At 45.1% G+C, this 17,576-nt stretch overlaps 1 protein-coding gene across 4 annotated transcripts in view; it reads left to right on the forward strand.

The window, feature by feature from the left end:
* Positions 1-17,576, forward strand: part of GBA2 (glucosylceramidase beta 2) — a 233,437-nt gene that overhangs the window by 166,827 nt on the left and 49,034 nt on the right. For all 4 annotated transcript variants that reach the window (XM_073562476.1, XM_073562480.1, XM_073562478.1 and 1 more), the window contains 3 exons: positions 4,195-4,413; positions 12,681-12,920; positions 15,798-15,900. In XM_073562476.1, the coding sequence (XP_073418577.1) occupies positions 4,195-4,413; positions 12,681-12,920; positions 15,798-15,900 (562 nt within the window). The remainder of the gene's footprint in view (positions 1-4,194; positions 4,414-12,680; positions 12,921-15,797; positions 15,901-17,576) is intronic.

Genomic DNA, 17,576 nt, shown 5'->3' on the forward strand with positions numbered 1-17,576 from the left:
TTCACTGTTGGGTGTATACCGTATTAGTGTGTATTATACTCCCACCGTTGGGTGTATACCGTATTAGTGTGTATTATACTTTCACTGTTGGGTGTATACCATATTAGTGTGTATTATACTCCCACCGTTGGGTGTATACCGTATTAGTGTGTATTATACTCCCACCGTTGGGTGTATACCGTATTAGTGTGTATTATACTTTCACTGTTGGGTGTATACCGTATTAGTGTGTATTATACTCCCACCGTTGGGTGTATACCGTATTAACGTGTATTATACTTTCACTGTTGGGTGTACACCGTATAAGTGTGTATTATACTTTCACTGTTGGGTATATACCGTATTAGTGTGTATTATACTTTCACTGTTGGGTGTATCCCGTATTAGTGTGTATTATACTTTCACTGTTGGGTGTATACCGTATTAGTGTGTATTATACTCCCACTGTTGGGTGTATACCGTATTAGTGTGTATTATACTTTCACTGTTGGGTGTATACCGTATTAGTGTGTATTATACTTTCACTGTTGGGTGTATACCGTATTAGTGTGTATTATACTCCCACTGTTGGGTATATACCGTATTAGTGTGTATTATACTCCCACTGTTGGGTGTATACCGTATTAGTGTGTATTATACTTTCACTGTTGGGTGTATACCGTATTAGTGTGTATTATACTTTCACTGTTGGGTGTATACCGTATTAGTGTGTATTATACTCCCACTGTTGGGTATATACCGTATTAGTGTGTATTATACTCCCACTGTTGGGTGTATACCGTATTAGTGTGTATTATACTCCCACCGTTGGGTGTATACCGTATTAGTGTGTATTATATTCCCACCGTTGGGTGTATACCGTATTAGTGTGTATTATACTCCCACCGTTGGGTGTATACCGTATTAGTGTGTATTACACTTTCACTGTTGGGTGTATACCATATTAGTGTGTATTATACTTTCACTGTTGGGTGTATACCGTATTAGTGTGTATTATACTCCCACCGTTGGGTGTATACCGTATTAGTGTGTATTATACTCCCACCGTTGGGTGTATACCGTATTAGTGTGTATTATACTTTCACTGTTGGGTGTATACCGTATTAGTGTGTATTATACTCCCACCGTTGGGTGTATACCGTATTAACGTGTATTATACTTTCACTGTTGGGTGTATACCATATTAGTGTGTATTATACTTTCACTGTTGGGTGTATACCGTATTAACGTGTATTATACTTTCACTGTTGGGTGTATACCGTATTAGTGTGTATTATACTTTCACTGTTGGGTGTATACCGTATTAGTGTGTATTATACTTTCACTGTTGGGTGTATACCGTATTAGTGTGTATTATACTTTCACTGTTGGGTGTATACCGTATTAGTGTGTATTATATTTTCACTGTTGGGTGTATACCGTATTAGTGTGTATTATACTCCCACCGTTGGGTGTATACCGTATTAGTGTGTATTATACTCCCACCGTTGGGTGTATACCGTATTAGTGTGTATTATACTTTCACTGTTGGGTGTATACCGTATTAGTGTGTATTATACTCCCACCGTTGGGTGTATACCGTATTAGTGTGTATTATACTTTCACTGTTGGGTGTATACCATATTAGTGTGTATTATACTCCCACCGTTGGGTGTATACCGTATTAGTGTGTATTATACTCCCACCGTTGGGTGTATACCGTATTAGTGTGTATTATACTTTCACTGTTGGGTGTATACCGTATTAGTGTGTATTATACTCCCACCGTTGGGTGTATACCGTATTAACGTGTATTATACTTTCACTGTTGGGTGTACACCGTATAAGTGTGTATTATACTTTCACTGTTGGGTATATACCGTATAAGTGTGTATTATACTTTCACTGTTGGGTGTATACCGTATTAGTGTGTATTATACTTTCACTGTTGGGTGTATCCCGTATTAGTGTGTATTATACTTTCACTGTTGGGTGTATACCGTATTAGTGTGTATTATACTCCCACTGTTGGGTGTATACCGTATTAGTGTGTATTATACTTTCACTGTTGGGTGTATACCGTATTAGTGTGTATTATACTTTCACTGTTGGGTGTATACCGTATTAGTGTGTATTATACTCCCACTGTTGGGTATATACCGTATTAGTGTGTATTATACTCCCACTGTTGGGTGTATACCGTATTAGTGTGTATTATACTCCCACCGTTGGGTGTATACCGTATTAGTGTGTATTATATTCCCACCGTTGGGTGTATACCGTATTAGTGTGTATTATACTCCCACCGTTGGGTGTATACCGTATTAGTGTGTATTATACTTTCACTGTTGGGTGTATACCATATTAGTGTGTATTATACTTTCACTGTTGGGTGTATACCGTATTAGTGTGTATTATACTCCCACCGTTGGGTGTATACCGTATTAGTGTGTATTATACTCCCACCGTTGGGTGTATACCGTATTAGTGTGTATTATACTTTCACTGTTGGGTGTATACCGTATTAGTGTGTATTATACTCCCACCGTTGGGTGTATACCGTATTAACGTGTATTATACTTTCACTGTTGGGTGTATACCATATTAGTGTGTATTATACTTTCACTGTTGGGTGTATACCGTATTAACGTGTATTATACTTTCACTGTTGGGTGTATACCATATTAGTGTGTATTATACTTTCACTGTTGGGTGTATACCGTATTAACGTGTATTATACTTTCACTGTTGGGTGTATACCATATTAGTGTGTATTATACTTTCACTGTTGGGTATATACCGTATTAGTCTGTATTATACTTTCACTGTTGGGTGTATACCGTATTAGTGTGTATTATACTTTCACTGTTGGGTGTATACCGTATTAGTGTGTATTATACTTTCACTGTTGGGTGTATACCATATTAGTGTGTATTATACTTTCACTGTTGGGTGTATACCATATTAGTGTGTATTATACTCCCACCGTTGGGTGTATACCGTATTAGTGTGTATTATACTTTCACTGTTGGGTGTATACCGTATTAGTGTGTATTATACTCCCACCGTTGGGTGTATACTGTATTAGTGTGTATTATACTCCCACCGTTGGGTATATACCGTATTAGTGTGTATTATACTCCCACCGTTGGGTGTATACCGTATTAACGTGTATTATACTCCCACCGTTGGGTGTATACCGTATTAGTGTGTATTATACTTTCACTGTTGGGTGTATACCGTATTAGTGTGTATTATACTCCCACCGTTGGGTATATACCGTATTAGTGTGTATTATACTCCCACCGTTGGGTGTATACCGTATTAGTGTGTATTATACTCCCACCGTTGGGTTTATACCGTATTACTGTGTATTATACTTTCACTGTTGGGTGTATACCGTATTAGTGTGCATTATACTCCCACCGTTGGGTGTATACCGTATTAGTGTGTATTATACTCCCACCGTTGGGTTTATACCGTATTACTGTGTATTATACTTTCACTGTTGGGTGTATACCGTATTAGTGTGTATTATACTCCCACCGTTGGGTGTATACCGTATTAGTGTGTATTATACTTTCACTGTTGGGTGTATACCGTATTAGTGTGTATTATACTCCCACCGTTGGGTGTATACTGTATTAGTGTGTATTATACTCCCACCGTTGGGTATATACCGTATTAGTGTGTATTATACTCCCACCGTTGGGTGTATACCGTATTAACGTGTATTATACTCCCACCGTTGGGTGTATACCGTATTAGTGTGTATTATACTTTCACTGTTGGGTGTATACCGTATTAGTGTGTATTATACTCCCACCGTTGGGTATATACCGTATTAGTGTGTATTATACTCCCACCGTTGGGTGTATACCGTATTAGTGTGTATTATACTCCCACCGTTGGGTTTATACCGTATTACTGTGTATTATACTTTCACTGTTGGGTGTATACCGTATTAGTGTGCATTATACTCCCACCGTTGGGTGTATACCATATTAGTGTGTATTATACTTTCACTGTTGGGTGTATACCGTATTAGTGTGTATTATACTCCCACCGTTGGGTGTATACCGTATTAGTGTGTATTATACTCCCACCGTTGGGTGTATACCGTATTACTGTGTATTATACTTTCACTGTTGGGTGTATACCATATTAGTGTTATACGCTATGTATTGTAGTACTGATAGTACGTTTGTCACTCAGTTCACAGTCTGCGTCCGGCGTGGAGGTCACACCGTGTACCAACAGGTCCTGTCCACGGAGCGTCCTCACACTCTACAGGGATGGAACTGGGGCTACTGTGGCTCTCAGGCTTATTACCATGCGTTGTACCCCAGAGCGTGGACCGTGTACTACCTGCCCGGGCAGAGCATCACCCTAACCTGCCGCCAGGTGTCTCCGGTTATCCCTCACGACTATAAGGTAAGAGGCGTTATGTACAGTCCCATCTGATCATTTGTGTCCAATAAAGTCTTCATAATCCATCATTTTTCCTGTTACACCCAACACAAGCTGCACATATTTAGGATGGATAAAGGAAATGATACAAGGTTTTCTAATTATTTTAGAAATGTAAATCTGAAAATTGTGATGTGCATTTGTATTCCGCCCCATAGTCAGGTACCATAAATAATATCCTGAGTGACCAATGACCTCCAGAAGTCATATAGTTAATCTTTTCACAACATGCACCATACTAGTACGGCACATGTCGTGCCTCCCCCTTTGATGCGGGCTCTGGCAGTGAATAGCTGACGTGCCTGGAACAGCCGCGGGTGGAATCGCGATCCTCCCACGTCTAGTAACCTGTTAAATGCTGCTGTCAAACTCTGACAGCAGCATTTAACATGCGATTCCGGCAATCTCACCGGAAATTCACACACCAATGACCCCCGTCACGGGATTGCGGGTGACCGGTGGGTTGGCATGACAACTAGAGGTCTACTGGAGACTTCAATGGTTGTCACTGCCGGATTGCTGTGAGCGCTGCCTGGTAATTCTGCTACGTAGAGGTGATCTGATCATCGCCTGTATGTAGCAGAGCCGATCATGCTATGGCATCTTCTAGTCTCCCTAGTCTTTGTAAAAAAAAAAAAAAATAATAATGTTTTTCAAGTTATTAAAAAAATGTAAAAAAAAAAAAAAAAAGTTCATATCACCCCCCTTTTGACCCATTCAAAATAAAACAATAAAAGAAATCAAACATACACATATTAGGTATCGCCACGTTCAGAATCGCCCGATCAATAAAAAAAAAATAGTCTGATCGCTAAACTGCGTAGCGATAAACAATAGTCAAAACTTCAGAGTTACATTTTTTTGGTCGCCGTGACAATGCATTAAAATGCAATAATGGGCGATCAAAAGAACGTATCTGCACAAAAGTGGTATCATTAAAAACGTCAGCCCGGCACGCAAAAAATAATCCCTCACCCGACCCCAGATCATGAAAAATGGAGACGCTATGGGATTTTTTTTTTTTTTACAAAGTTTGATTTTTTTTTGACCACTTAGATAAAACAGAACCTAGAGATGTTTGGTGTCTATGAACTCGTAATGACCTGGAGAAACATAATGGCAGCTCAGTTTTGGCATTTGGTGAACATGGTAAAAAAAAAAAATCCAAAAGACAGTTGTAGAATTGCACTCTTTTTTTTTTCTTTTTGCTATTTCACTCCTTTTGGAATTCTTTTTCCCATTTTTGAGTACACAATACAGTAAAACCAATGGTGTCGGTCAAAAGTACAACTCGTCCCACATAAAAGACAAGCCCTCAAATGGCCATATTGACAGAAAAATAAAAAAGTTATGGCTCTGGGAAGAAAGGGAGGGAAAACAAACACAAATGAAAAAGGGCTCCGTCATGAAGGGGTTAAAAAAGCGCTGCCATCAAAATGTTCCTCATTTTTAATATGTTGCAATCATACATTATCTAGCACTGTGTACTTACCATTGCACATTTTGCCTTTCAGCCCAGCTCATTCTTCTCTTTCCTACATAGATCTTAGAAGCATTCAGCTACTTCATTTTTAGTAACGTGATATCATAGACCAAACAGAAAACAGAAGAATTAGCTGGGTCGAAGAGTAAACTGTGCAATTGTAAGTACACAGTGCTGTATAATACGATGACTGCAATAAACTAAGAGGATAAACATTTTAATGGCAGGAGGAGCAGGAGTTCTGCTTCGGTATATTGAGTCCACCTGGGTGAAATTTCTTCTCCGTATAACTACAGTTTTTCTGTGAAGGCCTCAGGGGTATGAGAACATTAGGGATCAAAGAGCATCATGAAAACCAAGGAGCCCACCGGACAGGAAAGGGATAAAGTTGTGGAGAAGAGTAAATCAGAGTTAGGTTATAAAGAATAGCTCAAGCTCCAAACATCTCATCTATCCTCCAAAAATAGAAGAATTATTGCAAATCTACCAAGACATGGCAGTTCACCTAAACTGACATCCCAAGCAAGGAGAGCACTGATTAGGGATGCAGCCATGAGGCCCAAGGCCACTCTTGAGGAGCTGCAGAGATCCACAGCTGGGAGGAGAATCTATCTACAGAGCAACTATTAGCTGTCTTCTCGACAAATATGGCCTTTATGGGAGAGTGGCAAGAAGAAAAACTTTTTTGATATCCATAAGAAGTCACATTTGCAGATTGCATAAAGTCATATAAGGGACACAGCGAGCATGTAGAAGAAGGGGTTCTGCTCAGAGGAGACCAAAGGAGAAAGAACTCTGCACATCACCCTGAAAACACTATCCCCACTGTCACACATGGTGGTGTCAGTATCTTGTGGGAAGGCTCTTCATCAGCAGGGGCAGGGAAGCTGGTCAGAGGGGATGGGAAGAAGGATGGATCTAAATACAGGGCAATACTGGAGGAAAACCTGTTAGAGGCTGCAAAAGACTTGAGACTGGGTCATAGGTTCACCTTCCAGCAGGACAACGACCATATACACCCTGTCCGAACTATAATGGAGGGTTTAGATCAGAGCATATTCCTATGTGTGAACAGAGCAGTCACGGTCCAGACCCAAATCTTATTGCAAATCTGTGACGACGTGAAAATTGCTGATCAGACGTATCCATCCAATCTCACTGAGCGAGAGTGCAAAGAAGAAAGGGCAAAATGTCATCTCTAGATGTGAAGAGCTGGAGAGACACACCCCAAAAGACTACAGCAGTAACTGCAGAGAAAGATGGTCCTACAAAGTATTGATTCAGGGGCTGAATACTAACGAACCTCACAATGTTAAGATTTATAAAATAATTAGAAAACCTTGTATAATTTCCTTCACACTTCACAAATACTTTGGGTATGGATACTTTTTCAAGGTATTGTAGGTTGTAAAGGTGACCGTTCCATATTGTGGGGTCAAGCTACATTTGTGGAATACATGGGGTGTAAGTTTAGGGTCAGGAAATGTCTATCCATTGAGTGTCATGTGCACAGTCAGCACCGTCTCTATCCGGTGAGTGTCATGTGCACAGTCAGCTCCGTCTCTATCCGGTGAGCGTTATGTGCACAGTCAGCACCGTCTCTATCCGGTGAGCGATATTTGCACAGTCAGCTCCGTCTCTATCCGGTGATCGTTATGTGCACAGTCAGCACCGTCTCTATCCGGTGAGCAATATGTGCACAGTCAGCTCCGTCTCTATCCGGTGAGCGATATGTGCACAGTCAGCTCCGTCTCTATCCGGTGAGCGTTATGTGCACAATCAGCTCCGTCTCTATCCGGTGAGCGTTATGTGCACAGTCAGCTCCGTCTCTATCCGGTGAGCGTTATGTGCACAGTCAGCACCGTCTCTATCCGGTGAGCGATATTTGCACAGTCAGCTCCGTCTCTATCCGGTGATCGTTATGTGCACAGTCAGCTCCGTCTCTATCCGGTGAGCGTTATGTGCACAATCAGCTCCGTCTCTATCCGGTGAGCGTTATGTGCACAGTCAGCACCGTCTCTATCCGGTGAGCGTTATGTGCACAGTCAGCACCGTCTCTATCCGGTGAGCGATATTTGCACAGTCAGCTCCGTCTCTATCCGGTGATCGTTATGTGCACAGTCAGCACCGTCTCTATCCGGTGAGCGATATTTGCACAGTCAGCTCCGTCTCTATCCGGTGATCGTTATGTGCACAGTCAGCACCGTCTCTATCCGGTGAGCAATATGTGCACAGTCAGCTCCGTCTCTATCCGGTGAGCGATATGTGCACAGTCAGCTCCGTCTCTATCCGGTGAGCGTTATGTGCACAGTCAGCACCGTCTCTATCCGGTGAGCAATATGTGCACAGTCAGCTCCGTCTCTATCCGGTGAGCGATATGTGCACAGTCAGCACCGTCTCTATCCGGTGAGCAATATGTGCACAGTCAGCTCCGTCTCTATCCGGTGAGCGATATGTGCACAGTCAGCTCCGTCTCTATCCGGTGAGCGTTATGTGCACAATCAGCTCCGTCTCTATCCGGTGAGCGTTATGTGCACAGTCAGCTCCGTCTCTATCCGGTGAGCGTTATGTGCACAGTCAGCACCGTCTCTGTCCGGTGAGCGATATTTGCACAGTCAGCTCCGTCTCTATCCGGTGATCGTTATGTGCACAGTCAGCACCGTCTCTATCCGGTGAGCAATATGTGCACAGTCAGCTCCGTCTCTATCCGGTGAGCGATATGTGCACAGTCAGCTCCGTCTCTATCCGGTGAGCGTTATGTGCACAATCAGCTCCGTCTCTATCCGGTGAGCGTTATGTGCACAATCAGCTCCGTCTCTATCCGGTGAGCGTTATGTGCACAATCAGCTCCGTCTCTATCCGGTGAGCGTTATGTGCACGGTCAGCTCCGTCTCTATCCGGTGAGCGTTATGTGCACGGTCTGCATCGTCTCTATCCGGTGAGCGTTGTGTGCACGGTCAGCATCGTCTCTATCCGGTGAGCGTTGTGTGCACAGTCAGCTCCGTCTCTATCCGTTCGCTGCTCGGGGTCCACCGTGCAGTAGGTGTTACACCAATGTTATGTAATGAGTGTTATGTGCACAGTCAGCACCGTCTCTATCCGGTGAGCGATATGTGCTCGGTAAGCACCGTCTCTATCCGGTGAGCGTTATGTGCACAGTCAGCACCGTCTCTATCCGGTGAGCGTTATGTGCACGGTCAGCTCCGTCTCTATCCGGTGAGCGATATGAGCATGGTAATCTCCGTCTCTATCCGGTGAGCGTTGTGTGCACGGTCTGCACCGTCTCTATCCGGTGAGCGATATGAGCATGGTCATCTCCGTCTCTATCCGGTGAGCGTTATGTGCACGGTCAGCTCCGTCTCTATCCGGTGAGCGATATGAGCATGGTCATCTCCGTCTCTATCCGGTGAGCGTTGTGTGCACGGTCTGCACAGTCTCTATCCGGTGAGCGTTGTGTGCACAGTCAGCTCCGTCTCTATCCGGTGAGCGTTATGTGCACAGTCAGCTCCGTGTCTATCCGGTGAGCGTTATGTGCACAGTCAGCTCCGTGTCTATCCGGTGAGCGTTATGTGCACAGTCAGCTCCGTCTCTATCCGGTGAGCGTTGTGTGCACAGACAGCTCCGTCTCTAGCCGTTCGCCGCTCGGGGTCCACCGTGCAGTAGGTGTTACACCAATGTTATATAATGACAGACGAGCAATATGGCGGTGTAATGCGCACAGGTTCAGCTTCATCTGAAGTGCGCAGAGCGGGCTCTGTTCACACACAGAGGCGCCGCAACATAAACATACAAAAACGCTGAGCCTGTTTAGAGTCACAGGCCTCAGGTAAATGCTCACACGGTATCTGGTCACAGGAGCAGGACCTATGACAGAGGAGCTGCGTCCGTCTCGACCTACCGTGTGTGCGCGGCGTCGCTACTGCGAGCGCCAGGAAGGACTGCAACTGTAGCGCGGCATAGGACACTGCAGCTCGACGACAAAGCTAGAAAGCAAGCGCATTGTCGGCAGCTAGCGTAGAGGTGTGGTGTGCACAGTGGCCTAAGGCTTGCCACTGACTGGCGCTGACTGCTGAACTAATTCCCTATCCACATGCGTAATATCAGAGGGAAGGGATTTCACATGAATCAGTCACCAGAATCCTACATCCGTCACCATTCACACATCTAGCAAGTATAACCTATACTAGCACATGGCCGAATGGTCATGCACGCTTTTTATAGCCGTGCGGGACCTTCCAGATCTCCGAGATGGACCAATGAGATCAGAAACAGGACCTGAGCATATGACTCCCGATCTCCAATGGGAGATCGACTCATGAGCATGGCCAGTAGGAGCACAGAGGGACTTAAGGGGGTTTTACACTAAGCGATATCGCTAGCAATATCGCTAAAACGTCACTGGTTTTGTGACGTTATAGCGATATTGCTAGCGATATCGCTATGTGTGATACTTACCAGCGACCGGCTCCCCCGCTGTCCATCACTGATCGCGCGAGAATGTCCGGCTCCATTTCTCGTCGGGCGCTTCCTGCTGGGCTTCCTGCTGTGACATCCAGCGACGCATGGACGCGGGCGGGAGGACGCAGGATCGCTGTGTGTGAATGGTAAGTATCGTGCGCTGCGTCGCTGCTGAATCGCTGTGAGGTCTTTCTGTATGAAAGCTCACTAGCGATCATTTAGCGATGCACCAGCGATCCTGACCGGGTGGGATCGCTGGTCGGATCGCTGGTGCATCGCTAAATGTAAAAGGGCCTTTAGTCTCTGGAGAGGTCTGCTGCAAAGTAATCTCCTCAGCAGTAGAAAGACAGCAGGAGACAGCAGAATGTGAGACTCTGGATTCCTGCAGAGCAGACGCAGAAACCTGACGCCTAACACCTGCTCAATGCAGAATTTACTAAACTATCTCAGACACAATTGTATGTGCAATTATTTATTACCACCCTGAGTATGATCACTGAGCCAGTTATGAATCCACCTAACTGTAGCCTTTTCAATTCCATACTTGGTCATTATTATTATTATACATTTTTATAGCACCATTTATTCTATGGCGCTTTACATGAGAAAGGGGCAACTGTAGACAAGTACAACAAACATGAGCAAAACAAGGCACACTCAAGTACAGAAGGAGAGAGGACCCTGCCCGCGAGGGCTGACAGTCTAGTATGGGATACTTTATCAAATGCTTTGCCGAAGTTGAGATCTACTATATCTGCCACATTTCCCTGATCCACCCAGTCAGTGATTCTGTCATAGAAGGAAATTAGATTAGTCTGGCATGACTTGTTTGCTACAAATCCATGCTGACTGTGATTAATTACTGCATTCTAATCCAAGTACTCACATACATGCTGTTTAATAATTTTTTCAAAAATCTTCCCTGGTATAGAAGTTTTACTGGCCTGTAACTTCCTGGCTCCATCTTCTTTCCTTTTTTGAAGATGTGGAAAATGTGCTGGTTTCCAGTACTCGGGGTGTGTGGTTAGGGACTCAGTGTGCCGTTCTCCAGTACTCGGGGAGTGTGGTTAGGGACTCAGTGTGCCGTTCTCTAGTACTCGTGTGTGGTTAGGGACTCAGTGTGCCGTTCTCCAGTACTCTGGGTGTGTGGTTAGGGACTCAGTGTGCCGTTCTCCAGTACTCTGGGTGTGTGGTTAGGGACTCAGTGTGCCGTTCTCCAGTACTCGGGGTGTGTGGTTAGGGACTCAGTGTGCCGTTCTCCAGTACTCGGGGTGTGTGGTTAGGGACTCAGTGTGCCGTTCTCCAGTACTCGGGGAGTGTGGTTAGGGACTCAGTGTGCCGTTCTCTAGTACTCGTGTGTGGTTAGGGACTCAGTGTGCCGTTCTCCAGTACTCGGGGTGTGTGGTTAGGGACTCAGTGTACCGTTCTCCAGTACTCGGGGTGTGTGGTTAGGGACTCAGTGTGCCGTTCTCCAGTACTCTGGGTGTGTGGTTAGGGACTCACAGTGTGCCGTTCTCCAGTACTCTGGGTGTGTGGTTAGGGACTCACAGTGTGCCGTTCTCCAGTACTCTGGGTGTGTGGTTAGGGACTCAGTGTGCCGTTCTCCAGTACTCTGGGTGTGTGGTTAGGGACTCTCAGTGTGCCGTTCTCCAGTACTCTGGGTGTGTGGTTAGGGACTCACAGTGTGCCGTTCTCCAGTACTCTGGGTGTGTGGTTAGGGACTCACAGTGTGCCGTTCTCCAGTACTCTGGGTGTGTGGTTAGGGACTCACAGTGTGCCGTTCTCCAGTACTCGAGGTGTGTGGTTGGGGATCCACCATGTGCCGTTCTCCAATACTCTGGGTGTGTTGTTAGGGATCCACAATGTGCCGTTCTCCAATACTCTGGGTGTGTTGTTAGGGATCCACAATGTGCCGTTCTCCAATACTCTGGGTGTGTGGTTAGGGACTCTCAGTGTGCCGTTCTCCAGTACTCTGGGTGTGTGGTTAGGGACTCACAGTGTGCCGTTCTCCAGTACTCTGGGTGTGTGGTTAGGGACTCACAGTGTGCCGTTCTCCAGTACTCTGGGTGTGTGGTTAGGGACTCACAGTGTGCCGTTCTCCAGTACTCGAGGTGTGTGGTTGGGGATCCACCATGTGCCGTTCTCCAATACTCTGGGTGTGTTGTTAGGGATCCACAATGTGCCGTTCTCCAATACTTGGGGTGTCTGGTTAGGGTTCCACCATGTGCCGTTCCCCAGTACTCTGAGTGTGATTCGGCTTTCTCAGGCCTCTCTTTTCCTTCTCACACAGGACTCTTCTCTGCCGGCTGCCGTCTTTGTCTGGGATGTGGAGAGCTCTGCTGCAGAGGACGTAGAGGTCTCTATCATGTTCACCATGAGGAACGGCAGCGGAAGCAGCAGTGACCGGGCCGGGGGTCACTGGAATGAGCCGTTTCATCTGCACCAGAATGGACACACTGTGTCTGGTGTCCTCCTACATCATTGTACCAGCGCCAATCCTTTTACCTTGGGAATCGCTGTGCGAGAAAGGGTAAGAAGGGCTACACCCCCCCCGTAGGGTACAGGTAGCCCTGGGCTGTCCGTATCACTATAGTAGCAGCGGGATTCATCATAGTCTGTACACGAGAGAGATGCAAAACAAGTTTACACATTGCGCACACGGCGCGGCCGGCCACACAGACATTTCATGGAATGGTAGAGTTGGAAGGGACCTCCTGGGCCATGGGCCATCTGGTCCAACCTCCTGCTCAAAGCAGGATTCACTAAATCATCCTAGACAGATGTCTGTCCAGCCTCTGTTTGAAGACTTCTATTGAAGGAGAACTTACCACCTCTCGTGGCAGCCTGTTCCACTCCCTGATCACCCTGTCAAAAGGTTTGTCCTAATATCTAATCTGTGTCTCCTCCCGTTTAGTTTCATCCCATTGCTTCTAGTCTTTCCTTGTATCACCATCAAAGGACTGAAGAGAGCTTACATCCTCATAAGATTAAACACAAATACATGGTACAGCGTAAAGAGAAAAATTACTAATGCCAAGTTTATGCAAAAGTGCTGATAAGTTTTATTAAATCATGTAGACAAACAGGGCATGAAAGAAGGCCCACCTGAGGAAGACAGCGTCCTGCTGTTGAAACGCGTTGTGGAATAAAGACATCAAACAGATTCCCCTCTTGTCCTTGGCGCCCTCCTGACCGTGGTTCATTGCTCTACGCAACGGCCCAGACACACGCCGCAGGGGGTGGAGGCATGCCGGAGAAATCGCCGACATGCGCAAATGCGGCACTCAAAACCCAAACAATAAAATAAGTGTAAATTCTACCACCTCACTCAAAATGTGATATATTCCCAATAGTGCCAATAGGAATGGCAATAGCCATGTCAAGCAAGAGCAAACATATGGGCTACAATATAAAACGCAATATTAGCTATATAAGCCAAGGTGGCCGTTTGCGCATGTCGGCGATTCCTTCGGCATGCCTCCGCCCCCTGGGATGTTGCGCCTCACTGACGTCACCGGAACTATCAGCACTTTTGCATAAACTTGGCATTAGTAATTTTTCCTTTACGCTGTACCATGTACTTGTGTTTAATCTTATGGGGATGTAAGCTGTCTTCAGTCCTTTGATGGTGATTCATGATTTATGGAGAGTATTGTTCTATTATGTCTTCTATATTGGTCTTGAATCCTGGCCATGTTTTTATTTTCTTGTGCAATGACTAGAAGCAATAGTATTCTGCTACAGATGGATTCTGGATAAGTTGGAAACTTGGGCAGAAAAGTGGTTGATGCGGTTTAACAATGATAAATGTAAGGTTATACATATGGGAAGAAGGAATCAATATCACCATTACACACTGAACAGGAAACCACTGGGTAAATCTGACATGGAGAAGGACTTGGGGATCCTAGTTAATGGTAATCTTACCTGGAGCAGCCAGTGCCAGGCAGCGGCTGACAAGGCAAACAAGATCATGGGGTGCATTAAAAGAGGTCTGGATACACATGATGAGAGCATTATACTGCCTCTGTACAAATCCCTGGTTAGACCGCACATGGAGGACTGTGTACAGTTTTGGGCACCAGTGCTCAGGAAGGATCTTATGGAACTAGAGCGAGTACAAAGAAGGGCAACAAAATTAATAAAGGGGATGGGGGAACTACAATACCCAGAGAGCAAAATTAGGATTATTTAATCTAGAAAAAAGACGACTGAGTGGCGATCTAATAACTATGTATAAGTATGTAAGGGGACAATACAACTATCTCTCTGAGGATCTTTTTATACCAAGGAAGGTGACGGTCACAAGGGGGGCATTCTCTGCGTCTGGAGGGGAGAAGGTTTTTCCACCAACATAGAAGAGGATTCTTTACAGTTAGGGCAGTGAGAATCTGGAATTCCCTGCCTGAGGAGGTGGTGATGGCGAACTCAGTCGAGGGGTTCAAGAGAGGCCTGGATGTCTTCCTGGAGCGTAACAATATTGTATCTTACAGTTATTGTTGGGTTCTTTAGAAGGACGCAGATCTGGGGATTTATTCTGACGGCATGTAGGCTGAACTGGATGGACACATGGCTTTTTTCAGCCTTGCTAACTATGTTACTATGTTAAATGAGAATAAAGATGATCCTTCTACAATGTGACAGCCCTTTAGATATTTGTAGACAGCTATTAAGTCTCCTCTCAGTCTTCTTTTTTGCAAGCTAAACATTCCCAAATCCTGCAACCTTTCCTAATAAGACAGGGTTTGCAGACCGGTCACCATTCTGGTCGCTCTTTTCTGAACTTGCTCCAGTTTGTTGATGTCTTTTTTAAAATGTGGCGCCCAAAACTGGACACAGTATTCCAGATGAGGTCTGACCAAAGAGGAGTAGAGGGCAATAATGACTTCACGTAATCTAGACTGTATGCTTCTGTTAATACATCCTAGAATTGCATTTGCCTTTTTTGCTGCTGCATTACACTGTTGACTCATATTTAGTCTGTGATCTTTTAGTATACCCAAGTCTTTTTCACATGTGCTGTTGCTTAGCCCTATTCCTCCCATTCTGTATATGCTTTTTTCATTTTTATTGCCCAGATGTAGTACTTTGCATTTTTCCCTGTTAAAAATCATTGTTAGTTGCTGCCCACTGATCCAGTTTATTTATATCTTTTTGAATCCTCATCTCCTAGCTTTGTGTCATCAGCAAATTTAATCATTTTACCCTTTAAATTTTAAGCTATGCAGAAATTTACAGAGGGCCAACCCTGTAAATGTCTGTACTCCTAGCACACTGCACCCCATATGCAGTACGCCACTGCAGGAGGGTGCACACAGTTTTGCTGAGGCGTTGATTTCCCAAAGGTGACTTGTGTAAGAGGTGTCAGTCAGCTGAGGCTCCTCATCTGTTTATCTGCCTCCCACAGCCAGGAATCCATTCTTCTTACTGCACTGAGTTTGATCCAACTGGAATGGGGCTAGAAATATGGAAGGATCTTCTAGAAGACGGACACCTTAATTCCCCCACAGGTACAGTCCCCCTGACTTTCCAATGCTCCCAGGACCTCTTAGTACTATTAATGGGGTCTCCACCAAACATTTGGAGGAATCTTTTAGAGGACTGCCTCTCTGCAGGTACCGACCTCCTGACCACCTAATGCTCAGGACCTCCTAGTAATATTAGGGTCTCCACCAAACAAATGGCAAAAAATTCTAGAGATCTGCTTCCTTGCATGTAATGACCCACTGACCTCCCTCTACTCTGAGAACCTCCTAGTAATATTGATAGGATCTTCATCCGACATATGGAGAGAACTTCTCTAGATCGGCTTCCCCGCAACTAATGACCCGCTGACCTCCGCTACTTCCAGGACCTCCTAGTAATATGGATCGGATCTTCACAAGACATATGAGGGACCTTTTCGAGAACTGCTTCCTCGCAAGTAATGACCCATTGACCTCCCTCTACACTGAGGATCCTTTATTAATATTGATAGGATCTCCACCAAACATATGGAGGGACCTTCGAAAACTGCTTCATAGCAAGTAATGACCCACTCCCCTCCCGCTACTCTGAGGACCTCATAGTAATATTGATAGGGGCTTCACCAGACATATGGAGAGTCCTTGTTGAGAACTACTTCCCCGAAAGTAATAACCCACTGACCTCCACTACACTGAGGACCGCCTAGTAATATTGATAGGGTCTTCACCAGACATATGGAGAAACCTTCTAGAGCAGGGGTTGGGAACCCTTTTCCAGCCGGGGGCCAATTTGAAATTTCAGCTATCATTTGGGGCCACGCAAAAATCACCCCGGTACCCCGGTATATTTAGTCAAACAGTTAATTACGGTAACTCACCCTTAATGTGATAGCTGGAGCTGCTTCTCTTTGGTGCAACTGTGATGTTAGGTGATACTGATCATGTTGCTTCTCACAGCTGCTTTTCTAAGTTTGTGTTGGCCAGGAGAGCAGTCGACTTTTTGTCATAATAAGTTTTGTAAATCATATACATCACATAGGAGACGCTGGGACTACTGTATATACATCACACAGGAGACGCTGAGACAGCTGTCTATACACCACATAGGAGACAATGGGACTGCTATATAAGCATCATATAGGAGACACTGTATCTGCTGTCTATGCATCACACAGGAGACGCTGGGACAGCTGAATATACATTACATAGGAGACACAGGGACTGCTTTATATACATAACACAGGAGACGCTAGGACTGTTGAATATACATCACATAGGAGAAGCTGGCACTGCTGTACATACATAACATAGGAAACATTGAGACTGCTGTATGTGCATCACCAGAGACTCTGGGGTCATATAAATTACAGGAAGGGCTGGGGGCATAGACATCACAGGATTTGCTGAGACATATTCATCACCGGGGAGGCTGGGGGGAGGGAAAGACATCACTGAGGGGCTATATACATCACTATGAAGCACTGGGGGTATATATGTCTCTGGGTGGAATATACATCACTGGTGGGGTCACATACATCACTGGGGGCTATATATAGTACTCATTGGGATATACAGCACTTGTGGGGCAAATGTATCACTGGAGAATATACATATCACTTGGGGCACATCCAGCTCTTGGGGATATACAGCCCTGGGGGGGGGAGGACAGGCATTGCCGGGGAGGCACATAGATCACCGGAGGGCCACAGATCATTGGGGGT

The sequence above is a fragment of the Dendrobates tinctorius genome, unplaced genomic scaffold (genome assembly GCF_039654945.1).
Source record: "Dendrobates tinctorius isolate UK_male_01 unplaced genomic scaffold, ASM3965494v1 ptg000353l, whole genome shotgun sequence".
Taxonomy (NCBI): Eukaryota; Metazoa; Chordata; class Amphibia; order Anura; family Dendrobatidae; genus Dendrobates; species Dendrobates tinctorius.